Source organism: Rhinoderma darwinii, chromosome 4 (assembly GCF_050947455.1).
Source record: "Rhinoderma darwinii isolate aRhiDar2 chromosome 4, aRhiDar2.hap1, whole genome shotgun sequence".
NCBI classification, from domain to species: Eukaryota; Metazoa; Chordata; class Amphibia; order Anura; family Rhinodermatidae; genus Rhinoderma; species Rhinoderma darwinii.
The window spans coordinates 199919676-199942000 of record NC_134690.1 but is presented as its reverse complement, the minus strand read 5'-3'; the positions used below and the strand labels follow the sequence as shown (position 1 = coordinate 199942000).

At 41.7% G+C, this 22325-nt stretch overlaps 1 protein-coding gene across 4 annotated transcripts in view; it reads left to right on the top strand.

Annotated features, from left to right (window-relative positions):
* Window positions 1-22325, top strand: part of PHIP (PHIP subunit of CUL4-Ring ligase complex) — a 199317-nt gene that overhangs the window by 87541 nt on the left and 89451 nt on the right. For all 4 annotated transcript variants that reach the window (XM_075862053.1, XM_075862052.1, XM_075862051.1 and 1 more), the window contains exons 16-21: window positions 2144-2272; window positions 6248-6473; window positions 12920-13054; window positions 19573-19756; window positions 19947-20067; window positions 21045-21185. In XM_075862053.1, the coding sequence (XP_075718168.1) occupies window positions 2144-2272; window positions 6248-6473; window positions 12920-13054; window positions 19573-19756; window positions 19947-20067; window positions 21045-21185 (936 nt within the window). The remainder of the gene's footprint in view (window positions 1-2143; window positions 2273-6247; window positions 6474-12919; window positions 13055-19572; window positions 19757-19946; window positions 20068-21044; window positions 21186-22325) is intronic.

Below are 22325 nucleotides of genomic sequence, written 5' to 3'. Positions count from 1 at the left end.
TTTGTGGAAGAAAAAAACAAAAAATACACCTGATAAAAAAATAAAAATAACTTGCTTAAAATAGTTTTTTTTTAATTCGAGACACATTTCCATTAACAGAGCAACTTCTCAGACAAAATGGCTGCACCAATAATCATGGACAGAAACCAGAATGAAAAAAATCTACAGTATATTAGTATAATATTAAAGGGAATATATTGCATTTTTCCTTTTTACGAAGATCTAACCTCTAGCCCTTATAATTTAGTTGCAGCAATTTAAAACAAAATATATTGAAATGATTCCATCCTCCTGAATTGCAAGACTATTTATAGAGAGCCACACAGAGTGTACACCACCAAATATTAAGAGTCTCAAATTTAGGCGCGCACACTATTTTCGCTAAAATGTGCGACTTCACGTTTCTAGACACTTTTGAAAAGTGGATGGGGCTTACGAGGAAGGAACGGGGCTATAACTGACTTGACAGATTTTAGTCTTATGCTATAAAATGATGTAAATATTGGAGCGTAAATCTTCACCTGTTCATGGCAGCCGAAGATTTGCTTGCCTTTCCAAATTTAATTTAAAGGTGTGCGCCTTTTAATAAATTTGGCACATTTTACTCCAACAAACTAGAGTCTATAACAAAAGTTTGTTGGAGTAAAATGTGCAAAATGTATTAAAAAGCGCACACCTTTGGAAGGTGTCACGGGAAAAAAAAAATTTTATGTTTTTGTTTTTAGTATGTTATTAAAATACATTTTATTTATTTGTGGTTTTGTTTTTTACTTTTTTCTGTCTTTTACTTCTCGATTAACAACATACAGAGATGGAATACGGCACATACATCCCCATAGTGAATGCAAACGGGAGCCGTTCCATTCACTATAGCGTACGCCGTCTGTGTGGGAACGGCGCATGCGCCGCTCCCACACAGTCCAAAAGGAAGGTCTTCGGCCGAGCGACATCAGGTGCCATTTTCATGTGGACCGGAAGCCGCGGCCGGACAGTAAGATGACTACTTCCAGTCGCGGCTTCCGTCCATATGTTCCAAAGCAAGGACTAGGAGCGGACGAAGCAGCAGGAGCAGGTAAGTTATGTTTGTGTATGTTCGTGTTATACTGTGTGATTACCACTGTATCTAAGCCTACTACACTGCATTCGCTCAAAAAATGGCGGCACACAGTGTAGGAGGTTTGAACATTCAACCCCCTCCTTTCTCCTGGCACTAGCCAGGATAAAGGAGGGGCATTGCTTGAGCACACTAGAGCGAGTGTGTCTTCTCCAATTTTGCAGCATAAGGCAATGAGGTTGCTTTATCACATGCCAATGCTGCAATTTTGGGAATTGCTCCCTCTAGTGACCAGCACATGGAAATGTTATAAATTAGAATCTAATTTATAATATTTCCTGACTTGTGAAAAAATTAGAACAATGTGTAATCATTTATATACTAACAGTTTAACTAAAAAAAATTTGGGGAAAGCATATAGACTGGAGTCAATTGACAGGAATTGTTTCAAACCCCAAACGTAAGTATAGCATACATAAAAGAAGTGTAGTACGGTATACAGTCAGTTGGGGAATGCAGAGATGGAAAGTTGTTACCACTGGAGGTCTTCTTTAATAATTAGTGAAGAATTCAGTGATGACTACTATCGTATACATTCAACAATTGTGGATGTGCAGTAGGTGACATGGAGATTTTCTTTTGAGATCCACAATACTGTGAAATCACAAACCCCAAGCTTTATTGCTTTTATCGGATGCAGGGTCCGGCCTACTTGTGATGTTGTTGTGTGAAAAATGACATGTTCCTGATACGAGTCCAAGTTACTGTTATAAAAAGCACATTTTTTTGCGGCCAGTCAACCCCACCTCCAACCCAGGTTTGAAAATGTGATTAAGTGAAAGTGAGGTGTGTTTGCTTACCCGGAACTTTATACAGTGAGCTTTTGGGTCATGTGAACCCGACTGACCACCCAAATCCTACAGCATCTGCTGTAGGCACCAGAGGTAAGTCTCAATGCTAGGCTATGAGGCTCATATCGATGCTGTCATAGGCTTTCATTTACTGTGAATTAATAGAAATTGTTGGTTGTATTTATTCACACTTTTTGAATATCTAAGATGGCATAATATGTTTTTAAATATCTTACAGATTGAAGGACAAGGTCATGGAGCAGTATTTGACTGTAAGTGCTCCCCTGATGGACAACACTTTGCGTGCACTGACTCTCATGGCCACCTATTAATTTTTGGCTTTGGTTCAAGCAGCAAATATGACAAGGTAAGGTTTTTTGTTTTTTTTTGTCAAACATTCTGCAGGACCAATGACTTGCTAGCAGTTGGTTAGACTGTGATTTACTGGTATACGGCAGCTCAAACATGGGGATGGTGTTTCCTTGTGAATATTGTGTACTTTCTCACTCGTGTCATCGGGCGACAGCGTTTTTTGACAAGTTAGAATATTGTTATACGTTTTCGAACCACAGGACATCTATTAACAATAATAAAATAACGTTTCAATATAGAGTATACAATAACAAAATGCAATACGTTATCATATGACCTAGTCATAATATCTCCCTCATGGCGTGTTTTCAATAAGCGATTATATCGCCTCTACCTACACGCCCGATATAACATTAAGGGGCAACCATCTTCTGTCAGTCCGGTTAGTTTTTCCCAATTTATCCTTATGACTTCTGGTAATGTTTTGACATTGTTCTCCCATGCTGTTCTGCCTGGTCAACCTGCTGACATTTTTATATATGATGTACTAAAGCTCGTTACTGTGCTGTGCAGGGCCGGCTCTTGATATATGAACTTAAGTGTATACTAGCTGCCCCTGCTGTGAATCAAGGTGTTTTACAAATATCATAATCGAGAAATCATATTCTCAACTTTAATCCAGGCAGGGTACAGCTGTATTTGTTCTGTTAATCTAGGTTAGGGATAGTGCAATATTGTGGCAGGCTATTTATAACTACTTCATTCCTGCTGACACTCTTCCTAGATTGTTCCCTGCGTGGTTAGCCTGATACTTTTTGGCTAGGTTAGTGTTCCTAATTCAGGCGGTATCAATATACTAATTACAGAGCAGAATTGACTAACTGCAGAAAGTGTGGGTGTGTGTCCTCATTGCCTGCCTATACAAGTCTGTGGAGAGGGGAGGGGGAGCAGGAGGAGGGTGCACAACGAGAGACATAGACACTGCCAATACAAGTATCTATCTATCTCTATCTATCTCTATCTATCTCTATCTATCTCTATCTATCTATCTATCTATCTATCTATCTATCTATCTATCTATCTATCTATCTATCTATCTATCTATCTATCTATCTATCTATCTATCTATCTATCTATCTATCTATCTATCTATCTATCTATCTATCTCTATCCTATCCTCCTAGAGATAGTAGAGCAGGATTCTTATCATCTTTGTGTGCAGTGTTTAGAAGACCTGATCTATTTTAGGCTCCACCCCCTAACTCCGACAACTAAGAATTAGAGAGCCTGCAGAGGGGAAATCTGCTAAAAAATGCACAATACAAGTCATATAATGGCCAGAAATTTGTGTTCTTCCTCATGTACACACATATGACCGCATATACTGAAAAGTTTTATATACTCTTTAAGTACTGACTACCATTAAAATCTGTTGCATATTGGTTTGCTGCAGTCCAACGCTTAGTAATGTTACTTTGACTGCCTATGAATTTCAATGTGCTAGTAATTTCATTACACCCTCAATGTACCTACACCTACCTCTTGTTGAATAGAAGGCCTGATGATGTAAAAACGTTTAGTAACATTCTGACTTGCCAAAGCGCTGTTAACAAACAATAAATCTATGATAATAGCATCTAAATATGTGCAGACGATTTATAATATAAGGCTTTAAAGCAAGTCTGCGGAGTCCAGAGTTCAAGTGCAGGTAGTTAAATTTCTGACACGTGTATATTACAATGTGGTCAGTCTTGACCCCGCTGCCCGGTACCATGGGTGTCCTCCATGGCCCGCCTACTACTGAAACGATACCCACTGAGCGAGCACGATCCTTGTCTCAGGGAGACCTAGGAAGGTCAGACTCTGCCAATCACTCATGGACATCCTGGGCTGTCTAGCAGACCTATACCTTCGTGGGAGACTGCCAATTGCACCTTAAAATTTTCAAGCCCCCTCACCTCGTGTCATTCTCCGTAAAAAGGGCCAAGTATGATACTTATCGGGTCGTTCTGCTGCGCTCAGAGGACCCGCCTCAGTATGATGCTCAGCTCATAGGTCCGTTTTGAATTGTGGGCAGGCTTCTTCATTTTTGAGACACTTGGATCAGTCTATTCTCAGACGTATGGCCCTATGAAGTAGGTCCTCCGGGCTACAAAATATCTGTTTTAGGTCTGCTTCTCCTAGCCATTGCGCTATGGGCTTTCTCCTCCAGGGCATAATCGCATCGGTACTTAGGAGTCTTTTCGTGGTTCCCAGGAGGGATGGCTCTGACCACCCCCTCCTGGATCTCAATCATTTTGTCACAGTTAGACTCTTTCAGAAGGAGTCACTGTGGAGAGTGACCAGTGCCCCATCTGGTTTTCCATCAGCCTGGCATCTCCTCATTGTTCTTTCTCAATGGTTTTTGCCATGGTCCTGTCACGCAATACTTACATGACAACCTGGTGAAGGTTCCCTCCCGTTCGAAGCTGGTACAGCCTTCAAATCATCCTAGACACTCTTGCACCATCCTTTTTTTCCATCTTACTACAGTGTCTTCCTGGGTCCTTCTTCCATGGAAGCCTTCCCCTGTACTTAGGGTCATACTCGTCTACTTCATCAGGTGTTTTTTACCTTGTGTTTGATCTCCATGTTGGCTGGATTATCCTATTCTTCTTTCCCTGGTGGTACGTTGTACACCCCAGAGGAATTTCTCCTCTCCCCCTCTAGGGCCGCTCTGTACCAGTCTTTTCTTCATGGGACTTCCTTCTCCTAGAAGGGTGTCCAATCCCATTCAGTCCGACAATGCTTACCTGAGCCTTTAAGGTAACCTGCAGCTCACTAGTGTTGCCAGAGTCTTTATCTGTGGCCCGAAGTCTGGTAGTGGCCTACTGGATAGTTGACTTCCTCAGCAGGAGATCCGGGCGATTTGGTTCCTTCATCCTCTGGCTTGCGTAGTGGTTGCTGTGGTCTTTCACTGGGATCTGTTCTTCCTATTTCCTTTCATGCCTCCTCTCCCTAGGATTTTTAGGGGGCTCAAGGCAGAGGACATACTGTCTGGTGGGACAGGATTTCCCTTCTCCAATGTGGTACGCTCACGTTATCCTACTTTTCTTTTGCTTCCACCTGACCTTTGTCTGAGTTGGCACTTCCATCCTGCTGTTTTCCGTCCAGGTCCCTTCCTATTCTATGGAATGCTCTCTACTCCAACTGGATGTGGTCACAGCTCTTTGGACCTACAAGATCTGTCTCAAACCGTATCCTTTCGCTAGTCCGACTCTCTCCTTTTCATCTCCCCAGGCAGCATCCTAGGTTATTGCGCTTAAGGCAATAGCGCTAAAGTCCTTTTCTGACGAACCGCTCATTCCACCAATCCTGTGGGGGCCTTTTGGCCGACGTAACATCAGTCCTCGGCTGTGCAGATGCATCAGGCCGCTACCTGGTCTCTCTCCGTAACCTATTCTGTTCTATAGGATACACTCTTTGCATCCTCTGATGTTTTTCCCGATTTTGATGATTTGAGGATTAGATGACCAGTTGTGCAATGTTTTTTGTTTTCTCCAACAAGGAATGCTTTAGTTCCACCTTCTCTTGTTTCCCCTAAAGACCTGAGCGAGAAAAGGGAATTTTTGGAGTACTTATAATAAAATCCTTTTCTTGTTGAGTTAATTGTGGGACACAGCTCCCACCCAGTTCTATTTCCTGACTTTACTGGTTCCCCTTGTTTCGACCCATCAAGTTTTTTTCTAGGTTGACACTGCCTTTTTATTTCTCCGGGTTGCTCTTACTGTTTCTGTACAAATTGAGTAGTTAGCTTCTCCTACAATTTGTCTAGGAGAAGCTAACAATTTATTTTTTTGCCTTCTGGCGCCTCCTAGTGGCAGAAGACTTTATCAACGGTCTTCCGTGTTCCCCAATGAATTAGACAGAAAAATAAATACAGATATATACATGTATTATAGTAATTTTATGGATTTAGATTTGTTTAGAGAGACCGTTTTTGTACTAGTCAACAAGTAATTAAACAAACCTTAAATACGTTATTTTCCAGATTGCAGACCAAATGTTCTTTCACAGTGATTATCGGCCTCTTATTCGTGATGCAAACAATTATGTCCTGGATGAACAAACGCAGCAGGCACCACACCTTATGCCACCACCATTTTTGGTGGATGTTGATGGTAATCCTCATCCAGCTCGATACCAACGGCTTGTTCCTGGTCGCGAAAACTGCAGGGACGAGCAGCTCATTCCTCAGATGGGAGTAACGTCATCAGGTACATGAAATTAAAGCCTTATAAATCTTAAAATTAAACTACTACAATTTACGCCATACTGTAACAGCATATTATAAATTTATATTAATGTACTGCAGATAGATTATATTTTCTGTCCTCAGATCTTTAATAACGCCTTAGGCCCCATGCACACGACAGCAAAAAAACCTCCGTTTTTGCGGACCGCAACTGCGGTCCGCAAAAACGGAGCCATTCACTTTCATTGAACACTGACACCTTTCCGTAGCATTACGGAAGGGTGTCAGTGCCGTGGAAATGTTCCGGGAATTATGGAACATGTCCGTTCTTTCGCATTTTGCGGGCCGTGCTCCCATACTTTGTATGGGAGCACGGCCCGAAAATGCGGCTGTCAGTCAGCGGCCGGCTGTGCCCGCAATCGCGGGCCGTGATTGCGGGCACGGTCGTGTGCATGGGGCCTTATAGTATGATCTATTGTCTTTCGTGTACCCAGTATATGTAGCATCTCCGCTTCTCACCTTAAAAGACTTTGGGCTTCCGCTCCCTCCGTTCTTAGGATGTCTGATTCTGCATGAAGACCAGTGATTCCGAGGGAAACTGACCCACAATACAAAATGTTAATAAGATCAGTGTGAGAGCCATATGTTAAGCACAAAAACTGAAGGTAAACGTATAAAAAAAAAATAATGGCTTCACTGCATTCCACTGATGGGACTGCAGATAATATCTAGCCAATATCCTCTTCCAATGACCTCACTACTGCATGAGGATTCTTAATTGGATGGCGTCGTTTATTTTTTAGATATCTTTATTTTTCAAAATAGATTAGCCATACTCGAGGATCACAAACATATGTTTGGGCCTGTTCATATCAGCGTTGGCTTTCCGTTGAGGGGTTCTGTCGGAGGATTCAGTCGGAGGAACCCCTCAATGGAAAGGAAAACGGAAACCTTAGCTTCCGTTTGCATCACCATTGATATCAATGGTGACGGAAACATTGCTAATGGTTTCCATTTGGCACGATTGCGTTAGGTTTCCGTATTTGACGGAATTAATAGCGCAGTCGACTGCGCTATTGATTCAGTCAAAAAGATGGATACCTGGCGAACAGGCCCTTAATCAAATTAACTTGTCTTATGATCTTTTTTTTTTTTTTGTCAGAATACGAAGGTATTCATGCACCCAAAGCCTCCACACTCTAGAGCAGTGCCACCATAAATGGAGCATATCCCCTTGGTACCCAGCATCCTCTAAAGCAGTATGGGAAGTACGCTGGCTATATGGGCAGGGGTTAAGTACCACCTTGTGAGGACTTTGATATACGTTTCAAGCATCAGTGTATTCAACAGCACACCAAATTTATAATCACTCGGCTTTAGACATCTACCCATCCAAGTCGGACTCCCACTTGCATAGATGCTGTAACTGACAGCTAGTCTTGCGCTTGGGAAAGGCAAGAGTATAGGAGTGAGATGGCGCCAGTGCAGTGGGGCTCTGACGGCAACGCTGTTTGATTTGTGGTCGCACGAGGGGTAGAACATTACCTGAGTAGAGAGGAAATTGTTTAATCCCTTCACGTCAGCCGTGCGGTTATATAAGTTCCAACTGCCGATGCCCTGTGCAGTTGTCACGATCAGGCTTCAATGTGTGCAGCACTACACATTTTTCCGTTTCTTGGTACTCTTCCCCAATGGAGTCCCTGGCCAGAGCATTACATGCGCTCTGGCCGGGAACTCTGGTTTTGGAAAAGCCCTGTACGTCACTGTCCTTATATGGACCGCAACGTCAGGGGCTTTGAGATGCCGGATTACATCTTCCCCCATGTAGATGGCTTTACTGAAACGGCCATGAAAAATGTATGACATACGGCGGTTAAAAAAGGTCTGACCGCGGGGAATTGGATGAACGTTTTGAGACACGCTGATACAAAACGGCCAGAAAAAAAACTGACAGTTGATCTGTTTTTACGGGATAGTTTTTTTGTTTTTTTTTACTGTCGTGTTTAAAGCCTCCTTCACTATCCCCTCACAGCGATCCACACTGACGGAGAGAAGACGACTAAATGTTGGAGCTCCAACAGTAATAAAAAAAATATATATATATAAATATATATATGAATATACTAGTCCTTCTCAATGAATTAGAATATCATCGAAAAGTTAATTTATTTCATTAATTCAATTCAAAAAGTGAAACTCCTATATTCTATAGATTCATTACACATAGAGTGATCTATTTCCAGCATTTTTTTCTTATAATGTTGAAGATTCTGGCTAACCGTTAATGAAAACCCAAAATTTAGTGTCTCAGAAAAATTTTATATTATATAAGCCCAATTTCAAAAATGATTTTTAATACCGAAATGTTGGCCTACTGAAAAGTATGTACAGTATATGCACTCAATATATGGTCGGGGCTCCTATTGCATGAATTACTGCATCAATGCGGCGTGGCATGGAGGCGATCAGCCTGTGGCACTGCTGAGGTGTTATCAATGCGGCGTGGCATGGAGGCGATCAGCCTGTGGCACTGCTGAGGTGTTATGGAAGCCCAGGTTGCTTTGATATCGGCCTTCACCTCGTCTGCATTGTTGGGTCTGGTGTCTCTCATCTTCCTCTTGACAATATCCCATAGATTCTCTATGGGGTTTAGGTCAGGCGAGTTTGCTGGCCAATCAAGCGCAGTGATAATGTGGTTATTAAACCAGGTATTGGTACTTTTGGCAATGTGGCAGGTGCCAAGTCCTGCTGGAAAATTAAATCCGCATCTCCATAAAGCTTGTCAGCAGAGGGAAGATGTGGACAGGACCTGTGCGCGCTTCATCTTCAGCGGGTGTCGGCTGTAATATACTACAAAGGCGGCGATCACAGTTCTCTCCGATCGCCGCCGTCAATAGCGACAGCAGCATTTAAGTGATTGACAGAGGGAGGAGACTCCCTCTGCACCCCACGAAAAGTTGTGGGGTGTCGGTGGTTGCTATGGCAACCAGGAAGCCTAGCATCGACTTCCTGGTTGGCCAGGTACGGAAGACTATTAGGTCCTGCCAAAAGCAGGACCTAATGGACTGACTGTCAGTTGTAAAATGACAGTTACAATACATTCCACTACATAAGTACATACATAAGTAGAGCAGTGTATTGTACTGGGGATCAGAAGATCAGATCTTAAAGTCCCCTAGTAAGCGTAAAAAAAAAAAAAAGTTTTAGAAAAATAAATAAATGAAAGTTTTATCTAATAAGAATAAGAATCGTCCTGTTTCCTTGTAGTCTTTTTTTAATTAGAAAAAAAAAAGAACAAATAAAAAAAACCATACATAATGGTTATCGCCGCGTTCGTCTCGGCCTGACCTGTAAAAATATATTATTTATCCCGCACCTTGAACACTGGAAAAAAAATAAAATAAATAAACAATGGCAGAAATTCCTTTTTTGGTCACTTTTCCCATAAAATGTAATAAAGTTGCTAGTACCCCAAAATGGTACCAATAAAAACTACACTTATGGCTCTCAGGATATGGTGACACTAAAAAAAAATTATTTAGTAAAAAGTGTTTTTATTTACTATGTTAAAAGTGTTTTACTGTGGCTGTGACACTGTCCAATCAGATACGGACAGTGTAACCGCAAGAGCGAGGAGAGAGAGTGTGCGAGCACACTCTCACTCTTCAGCTTTCCAGACCAGTCTAATGCCGAACTGGCAAGGGGGCGTGTCACTGCTACGGACCGTGTAAGAGCTTGGGAGCGCTTGCACTGTCTGTAGCATAGACGCGCCCCCTTGCCATTTCAGCAGACAATGTACAGGACTGATCTCTCGCAAGAGCTGAAGAGATGAGAGCGCGCATGCGCACTCTCCTCTCCACGTCTCTTACACTGTCCATAGCAGTGACACGCCCCCTTGCCAGTTCAGCAGATGACTGATCTTGAAAGCTGAAGAGTGAGAGCGCTCGCGCACACTCTCTGTCCTCGCCCTTGCTGTAATACTGTCCATATCTGATTGGACAGTGTCACAACCATAGTAACACGCCGCCTTGTCAGTACACGCCCCGTTGACAGTTCAGGGGCTTATTTAATTATCCGGCACCAAATATAACGGCACCGATATCCAAAGAACGGAGGGAGGTAGAAAAAAAAAGTAACGTGCCCCCAGGGTTTGTGCAGCCCTCCCCATTACATGCTGCACATGGATGGGGAGGTGAAAGGTTCTCTTTAAAGAGGCTCTGTCACCAGATTTTGCAGCCCCTATCTGCTATTGCAGCAGATCGGCGCTGCAATGTAGATTACAGTAACGTTTTTATTTTTTAAAAAAAAGCATTTTTGGCCAAGTTATGACCATTTTTGTAGTTATGCAAATGAGGCTTGCAAAAGTCCAAGTGGGTGTGTTTAAAAGTAAAAGTCCAAGTGGGTGTGTATTATGTGCGTACATCGGGCCGTTTTTAATACTTTTACTAGCTGGGCGCTCTGACGAGAAGTATCATCCACTTCTCTTCAGAACGCCCAGCTTCTGCCAGATCACGCTGTGACGTCACTCACAGGTCCTGCATCGTGTCAGACGAGCGAGGACACATCGGCACCAGAGGCTTCAGTTGATTCTGCAGCAGCATCGGGTTTAGCAGGTAAATCGATGTACCTACTTACCTGCAAACGCTGATGCTGCTGCAGAATCAACTGTAGTCTCTGGTGCCGATGTGTCCTCGCTCGTCTGACACGATGCAGGACCTGTGAGTGACGTCACAGCGTGATCTGGCAGAAGCTGGGCATTCTGAAGAGACGTGGATGATATTTCTCGTCAGAGCGCCCAGCTAGTAAAAGTAGTAAACACGCCCCGATGTACGCACATAATACACGCCCACTTGGACTTTTACTTTTAAACACACCCACTTGGACTTTTGCAAGCCTCATTTGCATAACTACAAAAATGGTCATAACTTGGCCAAAAATGCTCGTTTTTTTTAAAATAAAAACGTTACTGTAATCTACATTGTAGCGCCGATCTGCTGCAATAGCAGATAGGGGCTGCAAAATCTGGTGACAGAGCCTCTTTAAGGACACAGCCTGTTTTGGCTTAATGGACCAGACCATTTTTTTCAAATCTGACATGTCAGTTTGTGATAACTTGGGAATGCTTTTATTTTTTCAAGGGATTCTGAGATTGTTTCCTCATGACACATTCTACTTTGAATGTATCAACCAAATTTTACCACTAACTTAGTGTTGATTTGTGAAAAATACTAAAATGTTTAGAACATTTGCAAAAATGTGCATTTTAAATTTTTATTTTTATCTACTTGTAAAACAGATAGTAAAACCACACAAAATAGTTAGGCCCCATTCACGCTAACGTGCTTTTGCGGCCGCAATTCCCCCGAAAATCCACGGGAGAATTGCGGCCCCATTCATTTCTATTGGGCCATGCACACGACCGTAGTTTTTACGGGCCGTGCATGGCCCGGGAGCCCACCCCGCAGAAAGAACGGACATGTCTTATTATGGCCGTCTCCTGCGGTCCGGGCTCATTGAAAATAATGGCCGCAGCCATGTGCGTGGTCCCGCAATTTGCAGGCGGCTGACAGTCAGCTGCCGGCCGACCTGAAAATCACGGCCGTGCACATGGCTACGGTCGTGTGCATGAGGCCTTACTAGTTCACATATCACATAGGTCTACTTTATGTTGGCATTGTTTTTTGAAAGTTTTTTTCTTTTCCAGGAAGTTACGAGGCTTAGAACTTTAGCAGCAATTTCTCACATTTTCAAGAACGTTTCAAAAGGCTGTTTTTTCAGGCACCAGTTCAGTTGTGAAGTGGCTTTGAGGGCCTTGTATATTAGAAACCATATATATATTAATTTAATGTATTAGAAACCCCCCTATGTCACCCCATTTTAAAAACTGCACCTCAAAGTATTCAAAACAGCATTTAGAAAGTTTCTAGCCCTTTTGTGTTTAGTGTAACTTTCTAATTGGTTCTTATTAAAAAAAATGTTAGTTTTTGAGATACAGCTGTTCTGTATTCTATATGCAGAGCAGCTGTATCGTTCACTGTTCACTGAATCATTCAGTCCTGCGGACCTGCCTCATAACAGGCAGATCCTGCGTGTCCGAGACACGCAGGACCCGCTGACACTGAATCAATCACATCTAAATTATGACCTTAGATGTGGTACTTTACAGGTGGATCCTGCGTGTCAGAGACACGCAGGACCCGCTGTAGCTGAGCCCGTCGGGTCCACGGACCTGACGGGAACAGTAATTGCTGCTAGATACAGTTGTTCTGCATAGAGAATACAGAACCGCTGTATCTAAAAAAAATTATAAAATAACTTGTATAGAAACTGTTTTGTGTAACTTATCTAATTATTATTTTTTTTAAAAAGCCCTTAAAGGTTGTACGTAGCCTTTAAGAAATTTTGTGAAACTTAGTTATCGTTTTGTATGTACTTTTCTTTGATATAAAACTATACTACTATACATAGGCCTGAATCAAGTTCTAAGTCAACAGACCGATAATGAAGTGAGTCCCTTGGATAGCTTGATCCAACGTCTGCAGCAGGAGCAAGACCAGAGGATAAATCCTGATACTGGGTACCACAGCAACCGTTCAGCCAGAGGTAACCACGACAAATGTTAAATTAAAGAGGCTTTGTCACCAGTTTATCTCCGACCTAATTTGATCGGCGCTGTAATGTAGATAACAACCGTGGTTTTTATTTTGAAAAACGATCATTTTTTAGCAAGTTGTGAACAATTTTAGATTTATGCTAATTAGTTCTTAATGACCAACTGGGCGTTTTTTAACTTTTTACCCAGTGGGCGTTGTGCAGAGGAGTGTATGACCAATCAGCGTCATACACTTCTCTTCATTCATGTTTAGCTTGTTTCACTGCACAGCGTCCCACAGGTCCTTCATCAGAGCAAAGGAGGAGTCAACAGGCATCGCCTCCAGCCGCTGCAGATTCAGATAAACGTCCTCGCACGGCTAGAGGCAATGTCTGTTGACTCTAACCTCCTATTGAAAACGTTATCAGTGGTAGTTTGCTCACCCAGGTGGCACCTCTTTTCGTATACAAGAATGTTTGTTGCTGCCATTGTTGAAAAACCTCCTAAAGGCCCAGACGGCAAAAAACAACATATTCACATCTAAAAAAAAGGTGCCACCCTGGTGAGCAAACTACCACTGATACGCACTTACCATCTACACTTTCTGCCACAAGATTGGACTTCTGAGTAAGAAAGCACACTGCGGAACTATTGGTCCGAGAGGATTAACCCTTTCACGACCGATGACGAACATAAATGTCATGGTCGGCTGCTAGTTCCCGCACCATGACGTTCATTTTCGTCAGTATTTCAAACTGTCACTCTGTGTAAACACCGGGACAGGCCCGCGCTGACAGCTGTCCCAGACAGCTGTCAGATCAGTCTCGCCGGACAGCGGACCATCGCCGCTGCTTTTGGCAACTAACCCCTTAAAAAGGCTCTGTCACCAGATTTTCAAACCCCTATCGGCGCTGCAATGTAGATAACAGTAACGTTTTGTTTTTGGTTTTTTTTTAAAACGAGCATTTTTGGCCAAGTTATGACTATTTTTATGCAAATTAGCCTTTCTTATGTCCAACTGGGCGTGTATTGTGTGTGTACATCTGGGCGTTTTTACTTGTTTTACTAGCTGGGCGTTGTGAATAGAAGTGTATGATGCTGACGAATCAGCATCATCCACTTCTCTTCGTTACCACCCAGCTTCTGGCAGTTCAGTCACACAGCGTGTCCTCGCTCATCCGACGCGATGAAGTTCCTGTGGGAGGAAGTGAATGACGTCACAGCGTGATCTCGCGAGATCACGCTGTGTGTCTGTGCACTGCCAGAAGCTGGGTGGTAACGAAGAGAAGTGGATGATGCTGATTCGTCAGTATCATACACTTCTATTCACAACGCCCAGCTAGTAAAACAAGTAAAAACGCCCAGATGTACACACACAATACACGCCCAGTTGGACATAAGAAAGGCTCATTTGCATAAATATAAAAATGGTCATAACTTGGCCAAAAATGCTAGTTTTTGAAAGAAAAAAAAAACGTTACTGTAATCTACATTGCAGCGCCAATCTGCTGCAATAGGAGATAGGGGTTTGAAAATCTGGTGACAGAGCCTCTTTAACCCTTTAGGCGTTTCTCAGGAAATAAAACAAAGTAGAGAGGAAATTTACAAATTTCATGTTTTGTTTTTTTGTTTTAAATTCATTTGTAATACACTTTTTTTCTGTAACACAGAAGGTTTTATCAGAGAAACGCAACTCAATATTTCCCAGATTCTGCAGTTTTTAGAAATATCCCACATGTGGCCCCAATGTGGTAATGGACTGAAACACCGGCCTCAGAAGCAAAGGAGCACCTCGAGAATTTTGAGGCCTCCCTTTTTTTTTAGAATATATTTTAGGCACCGTGTCAGGCTTGAAGAGGTCTTGTGGGGCCAAAACAGTGGAAACCCCCCAAAAGTGATCCCATTTGGGAAACCACCCCTCAAGGAATTTATCCAGGGGTATAGTTAGCATTTTGACCACACAGGTTTAGTGCTAAATTTATTGGAATTAGTCTGTGAAAATGAAAATCTACTTTTTCAGAAAAAGCTTAGACCTTTCTTAATTTTTACAAGGAATAAAGATTAAAAAGCTCCCCAAAATTTGTAAAGCATATTCTCCCGATTTATGGAAATACCCCGTATGTGGTAATAAACTGTTGTTTGGACACACAGCAGGGCTCAGAAGGGAAGAAGCGCCATTTGAATTTTGGAGCACAGGTTTTGCTGGAATGGTTTTCTGTGCCATGTCGCGTGTGCAAAGCCCTGTGGGGACCAAAACAGTGGAAACCCCCCAAAAGTGACCCCATTTTGAAAACTACACCCCTCAAGGAATTTTTTTCTGGGGGTATAGTTAGCATTTTGAACCAACAGGTTTTTTGTAGAAGTTAGTGGAATTTTGTCCACTAAAATGTTAAATTTTTTTTGAATTTTCACAAGGGATATTATTTTTTTATATTTAATTAACCCTTTCAGGACTTATCCATTTTTTTTAATTTTTTTTTGCTTGCTTCCGTTTTTCGTTCCCTGCATTCCAAGAGCCATAATTTTTTTTATTTTTTAGTCTATCGAGTGGTGTGAGGGCTTATTTTTTGTGGGAGGAGTTGTAGTTTCTATTGACACTATGTAAAATTTTTATATTATTTGCAGGGTGAAATTGGAAACTGCGATTCCTCCATTGTTTTTGGGGTTTCGATTTTACCGCTTTCACCGCAAAATAAAATTGACAACTCTTATTTATTTTTACGTCTCAAAACGCTTACGGTGATGCCAAATTAATATAGTGTTTTTTTTTATATTTTACTACTTTTACAAGGAGAAAAAAAAACTTTGTTAAAAAAAATAAAAAAATTTGTTTTGTATCAACATATTCTGAGAGCCGGAACTTTTACATTTTTTGGTCGATTGAGTGTTGAGGGCTTGTTTTGGGCAGTACGAGCTGTAGTTTTTATTGGTACCATTTTTTGGTACATACAACTTTTTGATCACTTTTTATTACATCTTCTTTAGAGCTAAGGTGACCAAAAAACTTCAAATTTGGTGGTTTACATTTTTTATTTCGTACGGCGTTCACCGTGCGCTATAAATAAAATTTTACTTTATTCTGAGCGTCGGTCCAATTACAGTGATACCATATGTATATGGTAAACATTTTTTTTTGCTTTGCAGCGTTTGCACAATAAAATCACTTTTCTAAAATTTATTTTTGGTGTCAACATATTGTGAGAGCAATAACTTTTTTTTTTTTTTCTTATTTGTGTTGTGTAAGGGCTTGTTTTTTGCGGGAACTTGTAGATTTTATTGGTACTATTTTGGGGTACATGCGACTTTTTGATCACTTTTATTCTATATTTTGGGATGGGTGGTGACAAAAAAATTGTGATTCTAGCATTGGTTTTCGTTTTGTTTTTTTACGGGGTTCACCGTGCGGGAAAAATAACATAGATTTATAGTTTGGGTCGTTACAAACGCGGTGATACTAAATATGTGTGCGTTTATTTTTTAACATTTACTTTTTTTTCCTATAATAAAAAGGTTTTTTTCCTTCAACACTGATCGCTACTACCTACGTAGTGTAATGTGTTCCAACTGTCAGTGGACAGTAAGCCTATGAGGACCAGCCAGAGGCTGGTCCCTATAGGCTTCCGTACATGCTAGACCTGGAAGCCGTTGTCTGGCCTCCGGTTGCCATGACTATCATCGGCAACCCCCATGATTGTATGGGGGCTGCCGATGTGCTACAAACACGCAATAGATCGCCGCATTTAAGGAGTTGCCAAAAGTAGCAGCGATGACTCGCTGATCGGCAACAGTGGACTTTCTGTCACTTTGACAGGAAGCCAAAAAGCCTCTGTACATGGCACGCGGAGGCCATTTTTGGCCTCTGGTTGCCATGCCAACCATCGCCAAACCGGTCTGCCAATGTACTACAAACCCCATAAAATGCGGCGATCACAATCTATCACCGCATTTAAGGGGTTAATTGCCGAAATCTGCGCCAAAGGACCGCTGGCCGACGAGAGTGGAGTGTCAAGAGACAACTGACCTCCCGATTCTCGGTGCACACTGTCACAGACCGTGTGCATCGGGAACCGCGCAGTAACTGTACATCCTGGTGCGCTAAGACACTGGCCACCAGGACATACAGTTGCGTCCTGGTGCGTCTAGGGGTTAAACAACTGGCGTGGGCCCTGTGGATGTTGTTGTGTTTTTTATTTTTTTACAAGGTCAATTCTTGTCCTTTTTTTTGTGCGGTAGTTACCATTTAATTATTTTTATGTGTCGATGTCCTGGCATACATGGATTATAACTGCGTGGAATATCATTAGTAAATTTTAAAATGAAACCGTTACATTTGATATTATATTGCATTGTCGATATATGTATGGACTTGTATTTTTATTAGGGCCTGTTCACATCAGCGTTGGCTTTCCGTTCCGGGGTTCCCTCGGAGGTTTCCGTCGGGAAACCACAAAGTCAAACAGAAACCACAGCTTCCGTTTCCGTCAGCATTAATATTAATGGTGACGGAAACATTGCTAATGGTTTCTGTTCGTCACCATTCCGTCAGGTTTCCGTTTTAATGACGGAATCAATTGCGCAGGCGACTGCGCTATTGATTCCGTCGGAAAAACTGAAAGCTGCCAGGCCCTTACTTTGTATTTTATTATTTTTCTTTGTTTCAGATAAACTGTTGATACAAACATATCAAAGTCCTTTATTTTTACAAAAATTGTAATGTTAATTACCTCTCATATAACATTTTAGACAACTGTAGAGAACCCCAGAGAGTGGATTTATTTGTACGATTCTTTTTTTTGGGGAGGGGGCGGGGGTTTGAATTGAAACATTGCATTCGGCTATCCCCATTGCTTGTATCACAGGTTAGCCACTCTTATCTTCTATTTGTATATTAGATGTATTTGCTGAACGTTTCGTGTATATAGCATTATAATAAATATATTGTCCGATTTCAGCAAATAAAGTTTTTTGCATTATTAATAAATATGCAATTTTTAATACTTTCTGTATTAATTCATTCGTTTTCAAGATCTCGGCTTGTTTTTCAGTAGGAACATTGATTTTTTTTTTACTTTCGGTGGATAAAATTCTGTCCATGGTCATGTGATGGTCACACAGGTGCTTGGCTCATTACAGTATTTGTACCAGAGCGGTGTCTTCTAACGATCCCAGCACCTGTGTGTAAGTCACCTGACCACGGACAGATTTTTATCTACTAGAAGTTTTCAATGGGAAAAACCCGCAACAAATAAGCAGCGTTTACGCAAATACAATTGACAAGCTGCATATTAAAACTCTGCACTGCACGTGAAATTTCATGCTGCAGGTTTTCGTGCGGTTTTCCACAGCACGAGGCAGATGCGTTTCCGTTTGCGAATTGTAAGATAAATTGACATTCTGCATATTCTAAAAAACGCACCGCTGGTCAATTTCCTTCCCGAAAAATACTGCAGTGTGTACATGAGATTTCCTGGAATCTCATTGACTATGCTGCTACTGTATTACACTGCGAATTTGCTGCACGCAAATCCGCGCGGCAAAACGGCACATAATACGCATCGTGTGCATTGAGCCTAAACCCCGAACCCCAGGATAGTCCATCGATATCTGATCGTCAGCGTCCAACTGCAGCAGCATTCATATTGTGCTGCTACCCCTTCATTTCCTGTGAATCGCCGACACGCAAGTAGCGGCGGTTCACAGTATTCCATCCTTCTTTCATTGAAGTGAATGGGAAAAGGCTGTAATTCACTGAACCGCCACTACAAGTGTATTGGCGATTCATAGTGTGAGCAATAAAGTTAAATTAAGGGGAATCGGCGCTCATAGGAGCACTGCGGCCCCTTCAAACAGCTAATCTGTGGAGGTGCCAGGAGTTGGACCCCAACCCATCATAATTTTTATTTTTTAGGACTGAACAACCTCTTTAAGTAGATGCCCTCTATAGTAGTTGTTGTAACTGGGCGGCTTGAAGTTGCCGTGTTATGATGAGCATAGATGTCATGCTGATCACGCGGGCCCAGCAAGTGTGCGATCAGGAGCAGGGTAATGGCTGTAATTTACATCCGCAGCCCTACTCTAACAGCATCGGGAAGAGAAACCTCTGTCGCTAACACTTTGAGTACCGCGATCAAATCTGATCACTGCATTTAAAGGGAAAATTGATCTTGTCACAGGAAATCCCTGTGAAGCGATTTAGGTAAATAGGCTAATCTACTGGCATATAGAAATATGCCAGTACATTAAATTAAAAAATATAGACCCGCAGAGGAACGGGTTTTTTTTTTTTCCTGCGTTCTTGCCAAAATATTTTTTTTATAAATTAAACGATAATGCAAATGTACTTTTTTGGTACAACTTGTCCCCCAGGGAAAGCGTTTCGTTCAGCTACATCGAATAAAAAATATAATGAGCCTTCAAGGCCAAATTTGTCCGTGTCCTTAAGGGGTTAAATGAATGTTTCAGATATTTCAAAACAAATCTGTCAAAAAGTAAGGTTACATTCTGATTGTGCCTAATTTATACTTCACAGCTTCAGTGAGTTCCACTTCTGAAGTTCATTCTCCACCAAATATTGGCTTGCGACGCAGTGGTCAAATTGAGGGTGTTCGACAGATGCACAGTAATGCCCCAAGAAGTGAAATGGCTACTGAACGTGACCTTGTAGCTTGGAGTCGTAGAGTAGTGGTCCCAGAGCTTCCACCCGGCGTAGCCAGGTAATCGTCTGCTATGACTTTTTATATGATTCTTCTCACTGTCATGTTGTAGAAGGAGAGCTGTACATAGCTGTTTAGTAATTTGACTAATGTTGAATATGTATTACATCTTTTAGTTTTTTTTTCAATCCGATTAATACAAAACTCAATATACATATTGCCAATGTAATTCTCCTAATTATGCCCTTAGCAAACAGGAGGAATGGAGAACAGCAAAAGGAGAAGAGGAAATACATGTTTACAAAACAGAGGAAAAAAGGAAATCCCTTTCAAACCACACTGTTAGAGATAAAGCAGCCTCTTGCTCAAAGGTGGGTTGCTCCAATAAATGAGCTGAAACTGTAAAATAAAGGTACATACAGGTGTAATGAACGTGCCCTCAGCAGGCTATCGCCGCTGTATTACTTATTTTTACACTGTGCATGAGCATTAAAGGGTGTTGGCTGCTTTATGTATAACATTTACAAATGTGACGCCACGTCCCCTTGTTGGCAAAGATTTTTTTTGCCTAAAAGTACGATGCTTTCGTCCAGAAAATGGCCGGAGACGGAGGGTCATGTGTCCTCACCCAATCAGCACCCTCCCTTGAAACGCACACTGCGCATGCACTATTTTACTCGACATCTGGGACCTGCGCAACCACAGTTGAGTATTTGGTCGCCTTACTACCAAGCTTTTATCTGCAGTTGCATAGGTTCTGGATGTCCAGGACACAAGCGCATGCACAGTGTTTTTCAATGAAGGCTGCTGATGGACGGTCGTGTCACATGACCTTCGGTCACTTGCTGTTTTCTGGACAGTAGCATCGTGCTTTCAGGGAAAAAGGCTTTGCTAACAAAGAGGCGTGGCTAAAGGGTTTTTTATTTTGCAAACTTAATAAATCCTAAAACCTTTACATATTTGGTATCCCCATAATCGTGCCGACCCATAGAATAAAGGGAAGAGGTTATTTATGCCGCATAGTGAATGGCGTAAGTTTATAACATGAAAAACAATGCTAGAAGAGCTTCTTATTTTCAATTCTTTCCTAAAATAAAGTTAATGAAAGTTAATATATTTTATGCACCCATAAATGATTCAATTGAAAAATACAGCTCGTCCCGCACAAAACAAGCCCAATTACGGCTTTCTCGATGGAATAAAAAAAAAGTTACTTACTATCCCACCCATTAATACAAAAAATAAAGAATTTACAAAAAAAAAAAGTTACGCTGCAATGCTCTCTTTTGAGGTCAAATTAACAGTAAAAGAGCATGTTTTCAATTAATTTTTTAATTATTTGCTACAGACCCATTCTCCTGAGCCATTGTTAGATCCTGGAGATGCAAGAAGGCAGCAATCCGGACAGCACAACTATCGAACAAGGGCTACCCTAGAAGAACAAGCTGGACCTTCAGAAGACATAGAGAAGGAAATTGGCTCATCAGATGTAAGATTTTTGTACATCAATTGGTATTCTATTGTACCTAGTACCTTTACTATAATATAAACCGAATGCCCCATAAACCTTACTTTTTGAGTGCTTGGTTATTGGTTTGTGAGTATAGCACTTGGTGATCTTCGCCCTTTATGTATAAAGCGTCAATCTCTAATCAATCATTGCGCAGTTAGTTCTACCCCTTCGGGACTTACATAGAAAACACAGAATAGTTAAAGGGAATGTGTTGTTAGCAAAAAATGTATTTTTTTTTTTAGTTAAACAATTAGTGTATAAATGATTAAACATTGTTCTAATGTTTTTTATTTTTTTCACGAGTCAGGAAATATTATAAATTGGATTCAATTTATAATATTTCCCATTGCTGGTCACTAGATGGAGCAATTCCCAAAATTGCAGCATTGCATGTGGTAAAGCAATCACATTGCTTTATTCTGCAAAATTGGGAAAAAAATCCCTCGCTCTAGTGAGCTCTCAGAATCCCCCCCCCCCCTCCTTTATCCTGGCTAGTGCCGGGAGAAACGAAGGGATTGAACGGTCAAACCTCCTACACTGTGTCGCCATTTTTTGAGCTAACACACAGTGTAGTAGGTTTACATACACTAGTAAACACACAGTAAAACACGAACATACATAGAAATCACTTACCTGCTCCAGTCGCCGCCGCTCCCACCGGACCGTCCGCTCCGTCTGCTGCCGCTGCTCCATGTGCACAAGTCCGGAACCCGAGACCGTAAGTAGTAATCTTACTGTCCGGCCGCGACTTCCGGTACACAGGAAAATGGCGCCGGACGGTGCACATTTCAAATTGGACTGTGTGGGAGCGGCGCATGCGCCGTTCCCACACAGACGGCATACACCATAGTGGATGGAACGGGCCCCGTTCGCAGTCCCTATGGGACTGGAGCTGCCGTATTCCATGTCTGTATGTGTCGTTAATCGACACATACAGAAATGGAAAAAAAAATGGCAGCCCCCATAGGGAAGAAAAAGTGTAAAAGTAACACACAAACACACAAATAAATACAAACGTTTTTAATAAAACACTAACATCAAACTGATATAAAAAAAAAATTTGTGGCGACACTGTTCCTTTAACATAAGCATGTCCTGTAAATGTGGAGGAAATGC